The 9416-nt window shown below is 37.0% G+C and overlaps 1 protein-coding gene across 6 annotated transcripts in view; it reads left to right on the top strand.

The window, feature by feature from the left end:
* Window positions 1-9416, top strand: part of FAM19A5 (family with sequence similarity 19 (chemokine (C-C motif)-like), member A5) — a 429216-nt gene that overhangs the window by 349032 nt on the left and 70768 nt on the right. For 4 of the 6 annotated variants that reach the window (XM_014963212.1, XM_014963207.1, XM_014963206.1 and 1 more), the window contains 2 exons: window positions 4232-4359; window positions 8689-8808. In XM_014963212.1, the coding sequence (XP_014818698.1) occupies window positions 4232-4359; window positions 8689-8715 (155 nt within the window). In that variant the 3' untranslated portion in view covers window positions 8716-8808. The remainder of the gene's footprint in view (window positions 1-4231; window positions 4360-8688; window positions 8809-9416) is intronic. The other 2 variants (XM_014963211.1, XM_014963210.1) reach the window with 1 other exon arrangement.

Genomic DNA, 9416 nt, shown 5'->3' with positions numbered 1-9416 from the left:
TTTTTTTTTTTTTTTTTTTTTTTTTTTTACTTTGTTTAGGTACCTGTACCATGGTTTTCATTATTATTTGTAAATATTCATTTCACATACCACCTTTTATGCATAGAAGCATGATGTATTTAGAAAGTTTCAATATCCAAATGCTGTTTTAATCAATATTCTTATCTGATGACAATAAAATAATTTTATTGCAAAATTCATTCTCCAACATTAAAAAAAAAAAGAGAAAACAAACTTTAGCAATATGAGTGTTTTAATCTAACGTATTTGAGATGGCTGTAACATTTTGCATTTACTGCTGCTGAACAAGATTTATCTCACTTTTTTGCTATCACAAAAAGTTCGTGATTTTCAGTTATGAGATTGACTGGAGATGCAGCAATTGATAACTGCCTGAATGTGGAGTGGATGTGTGAAAAGAAGGTATAGAAAATAAAGTTGATTTTCTATAGGAAAGTATATATATAATGTTAAACCAGTTGAGAAGCTGAGTGACAAAACCTATCTAGTTGCAGTATTTAGAGGAAAATAATCTGTGGTGGTCTGTCTTAGATTGGAGAATACTGATGATGAATAGAGACTTTTATGTATTTTGTACTAATAACTGGAAATCTATTGCAAATTGTTCTATCTTACCAAAGAGTTGAGAACACTTTGGTGGGCAGCTTGGCATCGTGTTGATAAAACCCCTGCCTGTCTGAGACACCTCAGAACTGTTTGTACGAAAAACCTCCTGGATAGACGCCATTTGTTCTCCAGTTCAAATGGTATTACCCAGGAAAGCAATTCTACCATGGGCTGAGCACCGTCAGTTCCCATTAGTTTCAGTCGAAGTGAAGGGGCACAGCCCTTCTGAGGAAATGCAAAGTCGTGTCAGCTCAGATTCTTAAGATGAAATTCGGTTCTTTGCAGAAGGTCTGCACAAAGCCTATGTATCATTTAAGTGCCACTTAATTCTTTATAATGGAGCTTGGAGTGGATTTGAAGAATTTGATAGGCTTTTTGCTGCCTTCTCTGCGGAGGGCTGAGTTTCACCCCTGGTGAATATAGCAGTAAAAAGGCAACTATACTGCCTCAGGAAATACATTGTATTCCTTTGCTTTGACTAGTGTAACTCAGTTTCAATTACTGATAGAAATTCTTGATATTATGCTGATAAAATCATTGTATATTTTGCTCCCTGTATAACGTATTTAGCTTCACTGTGATACTCTGCTATAATGGGAAGCTGAAAAGTGAAAATGCAAAAATAGATGTGACCCTTCAGACTCAAATATGGCCTCCCTATGCAGCTGTGGCTGCATGTGTTTAACAGGACAGTGTGTCTGTACAGGCTTTAATTTATACCTAAGCACGAGGGTGCCCACCTGGCCTGCGTTTGGCAAACGGGGCGACCCTGGGGCTGGTGCCCCCACCTCTGCCCAGGGGGTGCGGGATGTACCTGCATGGCCGGGAGGGGATGTAGGGAGTGAGGTGTCTGTGACTGTGTTTGGGATTAGTTCTGAGGGGCTGTTTGGGAATTCCCAAGTATTTATGAATACTTTGCGTCTAGTACTATGGTTTATTTTTTTGTGTGACTGGTATTGGTCCTGTGCTGCTGCTGATTGTGTGTCATTATAAATTAATAAACTGTTGTGATACTGATTTGCTTTAAACCATATGAGCAAGTAGCTTTTCCCCACAAAAGACATTGATTCTGATTCTCAAGGGCTAAATGCATGAGCTAGTCTATACACTTAACACAGAAATGTTTTAGACTTTATGTTCTGTAAAATACTCTTTGTGTGTTCTAAATTTGTGTGGTTATAGCCATACCCAGAGCAAGGACTCCATATATTTGTGATATTACCGATAGGTGCATTCTGAGATAGCAACCAAGCAAACACTAAGAGTAATTCACAGGGGAGAGAATATTTTTTTTTTAAAGAATAGTTCAAATTATGTTTCCAGGAAAACCTTCCACCTGAGAGAGTAGAGCCAATCTAGTACATATTTTTGAGTTTAACTGACTATTCAGTCTTTCAGTGATCCTTCATATTGTTGAAACATTGATAGAAATAGCCATTTCCATATGTGAATTGCAAAACACATGCATGCAAATGGGTGAGGTTTGGTATTAACCTTTTTCTGAGCTTTTTCTGTAAAACCTGCAACTGGATGCATGCCTTCTCTCAGAAAGGATGAGGCCATTATCGGTTACATAGGAGATGCTTGCCTCCAAAACTGATGTGATTCAATTCTCAGTAGAGAAGTACCTACAGACCCCAAGCACAATCCAGATTTCTGTATATTATGTGCTATAAAAACTTAGTGGATTTGCCTCAAAAAATTGTAGTTATGAAAATTGTTTAGGAATCATTCCTCCAGCATTATATATATATTGCCTAATGAACAGTGCAAATTCCTGTGTAGACGTTTGGGACCTAAAATGCTTTTTATAATGAAAATCTTAATATGAATTTCAGATTGAGCTTCCACTGAAAGAAATCAGTGTTCATTATATTGCTAGAGCTTACCAGCAATTGTACCGGGACTGAGGACACAACTTGTTTCATGTCAAAATATTGGAAAGGATTTTATTAAAAGACTTTAAATTACAACTCTATTTCTTGCCATGATCCAGTGGCATTGGGAATAATATCCTTAAGTAGTTTCAGACAGAGGAATTCAGGGGTGTAGGGAGGCTGAATCACATGTTCAGGTGAGCATGAATAGCTAAAACTTCCACTGGGTATAAATGCCCACTTCTAAGCTCCTTGGACCCAAAATTAATTTGGAGCATCATAAGCCTCTTGCATGCATATCTTGCTAAGTATTTATCCTGTAGTTCTCTTTTTGTTGGGCACATGACTGTAGAAAGTATATTGCATGTCACACATCAACAGAGAGGAGGATGTGATCTGTGTCCTTCTATGTGGAACTTTTTCTGCCCTTGAATCCCAAGACGCTTACCTACAAATTGAGCAGGTGAAGCATTTTTATAGACTAGTGCAAGATTGCTGAGATGACCTCTGAAGGAACTGAGGACCATTTTCTGTGGACTGCGAGCCTTACAGTCTAAGCAAAAGATAGATTGTTTGGGGGCCCTTACCTTGTTTAACATGAGTCTATGGCACCATGCAAGTTAGTGCATCTCTGCATATGTATTTTATAGAAAAATATCCCAAACAAATACTCCACCCTACAATTTTACCCTCAGGGGTAGAGTAAAAGAATAATGGGATATTAGATATTAGTCATATTGCTTAATATTCCATGAAAAGGAACCCAGATACTACAGAGGTGAACTCAAATGAAGTAGTGTTATAATCCAGAAAGAAGTCTACAGGAATTAACGCCCCTTTTGCCCCTGCCTTGAAGAAAAAGTTCTCCCCACATCTCCTGTGTGTCTAAGGCATTCAGATCTCTGTTGTTCCAAGACTACTTGCTGTGTGTGACCTTGAGGAAATTTTGCAGAACCAGCGTACCAGAGATGCCAGCACTAAGAGGAGCCACAAAGGACACAATACAGTGCCTTTCAGTCAGTTAGGGCCCTTCCTCACTAGACTTCCTTTCCCTTGTAGTAATAGGGTAATAAGGTATTTGTTCTAGTCTTTGCCCTCTGCTTATCATCTCTGCTTATCATATAATTTCTACACCTTTACTTCATTCAGCGCCCGTCCTTCTTGTGTTCTGAGTTATTGCCCCTAACTATGCCCCTACCATTGCAAGTATCACAGAGTTTCCCAATTGCTGTCATTATGTTGACCCCTCTACCCATTTATTATAGCTTTTCTCTCTCCTCTCTGCGTCTCGTCTATTTACACTGTAAGCACTTCAGGATAAGGAGTGTCTGCTCAGGTTTATAGAGAGTGTAACACAATGGATCCCAGTCATAGCTCAATTTTAGGCTACCATAATCATTAGTTAGGATAGTAAGTCTTCAGTTGTTAGCCTCCCCCCCAACAATATTTCCTTTAGCTAACTTTTATGTTCTTTACATTTACAGCAGAGCTGTCTTTTGTTTTATTGTTGTTTTTTAAGTTCTATTTTTATTATAAAATTTGTTGGCACAGCAGGTGTTGTAAATAATTTTGTAAATTGCCTAGGGCTGTCTACATCATAACCTATGGCTGCATTATCAGATGATGAAAATAGACAACTCAAATGAGAAAGTGTTTAGAGATAAGTGAAATGTGAATTCTCCTGCCAATTGTTTTGGTTGTTTGTTTTTTTCTTTTCTGTCCCATAGCACGAATTATCAAAACAAAACAGTGGTGTGAAATGCTTCCATGTTTAGAAGGAGAAGGCTGTGATTTGCTAATCAATAAATCAGGCTGGACCTGTACACAACCAGGAGGTCGGATAAAGACAACCACGGTAGGTCACTTCTCTGTTCTATATTTCTTCAGTTTCTCATTCGCTTTAGTTTACTGAAAAACAAAGAATGAGATTTCTAATTGTTTTTCGGCACAAATATGTAAAGTTTGTTGCACTCTAATAAATCTATGTGCCCAAATGTTCTTACTGAAATACACAGCAATGTTATCACAAAGACAAGAAAAATGTGTAATTCCCACAGTTACTAAGAATGGAAATTATATCAAGGTTTTCTTAAAAGGCACCAGTGGTTTAACTAACATCTGTATTCAGCCTGAAGACAGTACCTTATTGCTTCACTGTACAAGAATTTTCTTATACTGAGGAAGGTAAGGTATAAAACTGAACACATGGTCTAGCAGGGCAAAAAGAAAGCTTTCATTGGGGAGAAAATAGTTTTGCTATTCCTACTGTACTGGAAAAGCAAGATGCAGAGATAGATGCCTAGTTTTCAGTGAGACAATCAGTGAGAGCTATAAAAAACATACTAAAAGATCACTTCTCTCAGCTTCTGTTTGGTCCTCATTTGTTGATAAAACCCTCAACTCTCTGATTTGGTGTCTTGGGACATGTGCTTGTAGTGAAGCCAAGAGTATATATGACAGTAATAGTTTCTAGGGCCTGTAATATATCAAACAGATTTCTAGAAAATGTTTTCAAATGCCAATAATTCTCTGACTTCAAAAATGGAAAAATCTGAAGAGATATAATAGAGCGATATTCTGCTAGCTTGCTAGACCTCTTGAAATGATTTCCCCTCCCTATAATCTTTTTTTTTTAGATTTACATGGAGCTTGAGTGTAATTTAAGTAAGTGCAATTTCAAGAATATTTAGTCTTAAAAGTACTTATCAGTGAGAACTAAATTAAGGCCCATCATCCTCTGTACAATTTCTCTGTCTGAGCAGGAGACAGACACCAGTACAAAACCTTTTATTGTTTTAGAATGACTATATTTTAGAAAATTAACATGTTTTTCACTTTTTCAAAAAGAAGGAAGATTTGATAGGGCTTTATAAGATACTTACAAAACAAACTTTGTGAATTGTGATCACTGTTTTGATGCTCCTGTATCTACCAGATGTAATATTCATTATGGACAGGGCTATAAAACTTAACTCAGTCTCTGAGGTCTTACTCAAATATTGTTTGCCTTTAGATCTTTTGCATCAGTTATGTACAAGTGACATAAAAAAACAAAGGAAGGAAATACATTTTTGAAACATTGATGTCAGCTTCCAAGTACAAGGAGACCCAATACAATAACTTTGTCATACTTGAAATATTATCTTACATCTTGTTAATACAGGGGTACTTTCTGAACCTGAGGTAAACACAAACCCCCTGTACTGTGACACATTACCAGCTGTCATTATAGTTCTTGATTTGCTGTTTTATGCTAATGTCATGACTGAGTAATGCAAAGTAAGCAGAGGATCTATCCTTCCGTTTCTATCTTTAATGAAGTTTTTCAGATATCCTTTCAGATTAAACACCACAAGCCTGCTTCTGAACTCTTACTTGTCTGTATAGCTCTTTAATGCTACTGACATGAATGGAATGACTCATGATTTTGATTAATGTAAATGAAATCATAATCATTCCCCATCAGTAAAATTAAGGCCATGGCAAGTGTAATATTATAAAACAGATTCTCCCACACACAGAGACGTCATTGTCATTGGTGAGGAGAGATTCTGCCAGAGAGCCAACTGTAGAACAGCTCTGAGCATAAGCCCTTATCTAACATCAAACAGTCTTCAACAGTTGGTGCCATGCATGCAGACACACAACAAACACACAGTGCTTTTCAGTCAACCCAGACTAGCAACTCAGAATACTTAAAGAAGCACTGAATCCAGAAGGGGAAGGCTGGGGAGACAGGGGGAAGGAAAAGCAAAAAAAAAGGAAAAAAAAAAAGCCTAAGAACCCCCCAATCTATAATATGGTATTACCAAAATATGAAGAAGAAAAAAAAAATATGTACATTTGTTCTTTAGCCTCTTGCTTGAAAGGTAAGATTTGGACAATGGTAATGGGTTTAGGAACTATGTTTTAAGATGACTCTGTGAAGTGCATGACTGTGATTAAAAGAAGTTTTCTAACAGAAATGCCAAGAAACATTATTTACTGTAGCAGTACTCTTAGGTCAGCAGCTGCTGATGCAGTCAAGTAATTTCTATTTCCGGTCCTAATCAGCACACCTGAGATGCCAGGCCCATCATGGCATCTAAGTGCAACAGGTAGGATTTCTGGCTGGGAAGGGTCAGAAAAATGGCCACCAAGCAGTATGGGGAAATAAATGTCCAAACATATTGAATCAATTATTATACACTAAATGTCTGTTATTAAGTAGAAAGAATTCTTGACCACATCTCCAGAGACAGCCAGATTAGGTCCTTAATTTGTTAACTATCAATTTTGTTAACACACATTTGTTAATCTAATATTTGCAGGCCTTTCTTGCTAATGTTAGTCTGTATCTTGGAGATACTGGCAGTAGGTCTTACATTATCATAGCAGTGGTAGATCATATAGCAGAGATATCACTGTTTGGTAGATGCTGAGACAATAATTTGTCACCCATACTAAAGCCAGAACAGTATTGAACTCTGATGGACTGAGACCAGCTGTTGTGATAATGCCAGCTTTGGCACTGATTCCAGGAGGACGTGTGGAAGTCTAACTGTCTAAGTACTGGGTTTAGAAGTAGCACATGGAAAGGCAAAACCAGTGGAGATGTTATATAGGACCTTTTTGCATAAGAATATACACTAGGACTAACAGTTAAATACATTTATTACAAAAAAGAAAGAAATTGGATTTTTTTTTTGTAGATGACTTGAACATTTAGCATTTTTTCTATGAAAATACCAAGTAAACAGCAAATGAAAATACCCATTGCTCCAAAGCAAAAGTGCAATTTTTGTAAATTGTTTGGAAAGTGCTGCTGATGCTTTATATATTGTGTCCAAAGTGTTTAGATTTTCTATGCAGAGCCAGATTTTTTCACTGCCTGGCACTTCTTGTGATCACCTCTGGAAATAATGCAACCAAATCAGAATTCTCTCCTCACATGGGTAGCAGTGTTTTATATCCACTTTGTGCTCACTTTGCACAGCTATAAATGACAACACAAGGTGCAAGGCAAAGGAAAATCAGACTCAAAGTATACTCTAAATGGATCTGGATGTCACTTCTGCCCTGTCATCCTTTCTACAAGGTGTGAATGAACCAAAGATTTTTCATCTGCTAAGAGGCTTTTAGAACTGAGGATTGACCGGGCTAACTGCCAGTCTATGTATTAAGCAGCTGACTGTCAATACAAGGAAACAATATGGCAACTTGTAAAAGTAGATAGCAAGAGAATGCTACACAATTGTTAGCACTTTCAACATACTAAGTACTTTCATATAACAAATGTCCTTATAGTCACTTTAAAGTCACCTGTCCTAAAATTTTCTTCTCCTTTTGCTATTTTCATCACTCTTTCAATTCTTAAAAAACAAACAAACAAACAACAACAAAAAAAAAAAAGATTTTTTTTAAACAAACAAACAACAACAACAAAAAAAAAGATTTTTTTTAAAAAAATAGTGTGTCGTTTCAGTAGTGCCAGAAAATAAGCCTTTTTTTAACATGTTGCTGAAGGGCCTGTACATTTTATATTTCAAGTATAAAACTTGCCAGCGTATAGATGAGAAGATACACAATGTATTGGATTTACAGGGGAGATTAATTTTAGCACCAAAGTGTATATATGTTGTCATTGATCCATCACTACCTAATTGTTACTTAATTAATTCCTTCTTCTACATGATGTGATTTCAATGCATAGGGCTTAACAGAACATTCATGCGCTAGTTCCTCCATAGCTAACCTTTTAAAACCTTTGCGATTTTACTGCTAAATTAGCTGAAGTGGGAAATTAAGGAGTATGAAGAAGCTAAGAGAGAGCTCACAGTGGATAAAAGGTGTAATTACTCTGACATGGAGCTCAGTGCTTAGCTAGTAAAATTTACTAAGGATCTAGCTTCACCAAGGGATGTGACTTTCTTAATAGAGTTTACTTACACACAGAGCAACTTAGCACTCCTCACTATTAATATAAATGACATGCTGGCTGGCTTGGAAAGGCACCTTGTTCCTTACCCTGAAAAATACAATAGCTGTTTGTATTGGCTGCAATTTAAATCAAGATTTTTTTGCTTTTCATCATTGATTTAAGGGCAATGTGTTGTCATTCATACCATTACATTCAAAGTAAAAAAAAAATATATATATATATGTTACATATTTGTAACATACTTGAGAATTTACTTTTTTTTAGACTGAAGACCAGCTGGAAATGTCCTGAGGCCATGGTCTAGTGGTCTGAGCTTGGGACTGGGAGCCAGAAACTCCTGAGCTCTAATCCCGGCTCTGACAGTGACTCCCTCTGTGGCCTTGGGTAAGTCACTGAACCTCTCTGCCTCAGTTTCCCCAGCAGTAAAAATAAGATTAACAATCCTTAGCTACCTACCATAGTGAATTTGGGAGTCCTAAGCTAATATTTTAAGAGGTTTAGAAATTCATAGTAACCTAAAAATAAAAATACTGATATTTATAAATGTCCTTATTGGTGATATTCGTGTTGTTGTTAATATTCATATAACCCTGCATTCCTGTACTTAGCATCACCTACATTCCAGCTCTGAGTGTTTCTAAATGTGCATTTCATACCTCCCCAGGTCAGCTGATTTTATTTGGTTTAGCTATTTTTGGAGGGTTTTTGACATCCCGCCAGTTCTAGTTCTGTGTCATTCCAGGACACAATACCCACCAAAATAAGCTTTCAGGCAGCACCAGATTAGAGCAGTGGAATGATGCTGGCATACATGCCATGCCAAATTAAGTTTCCTCTTCCGCTTTGTCAGAAGTGGTCAATTTATGGAACAGATACATAAAATCCACTTGTCAGCAGTTCATCTACCAAGTTCCCTCACTGTCCTAACTGTAGCAGGAACCCTATATTCAGACCAAGATTACAGAGAATATTTTTTCAGGAGACTGGTGTAC

The sequence above is a fragment of the Calidris pugnax genome, unplaced genomic scaffold, assembly GCF_001431845.1.
Source record: "Calidris pugnax isolate Ruff unplaced genomic scaffold, ASM143184v1 scaffold44, whole genome shotgun sequence".
NCBI lineage: Eukaryota > Metazoa > Chordata > Aves > Charadriiformes > Scolopacidae > Calidris > Calidris pugnax.
This window is presented reverse-complemented; position numbering and strand designations above follow the sequence as displayed.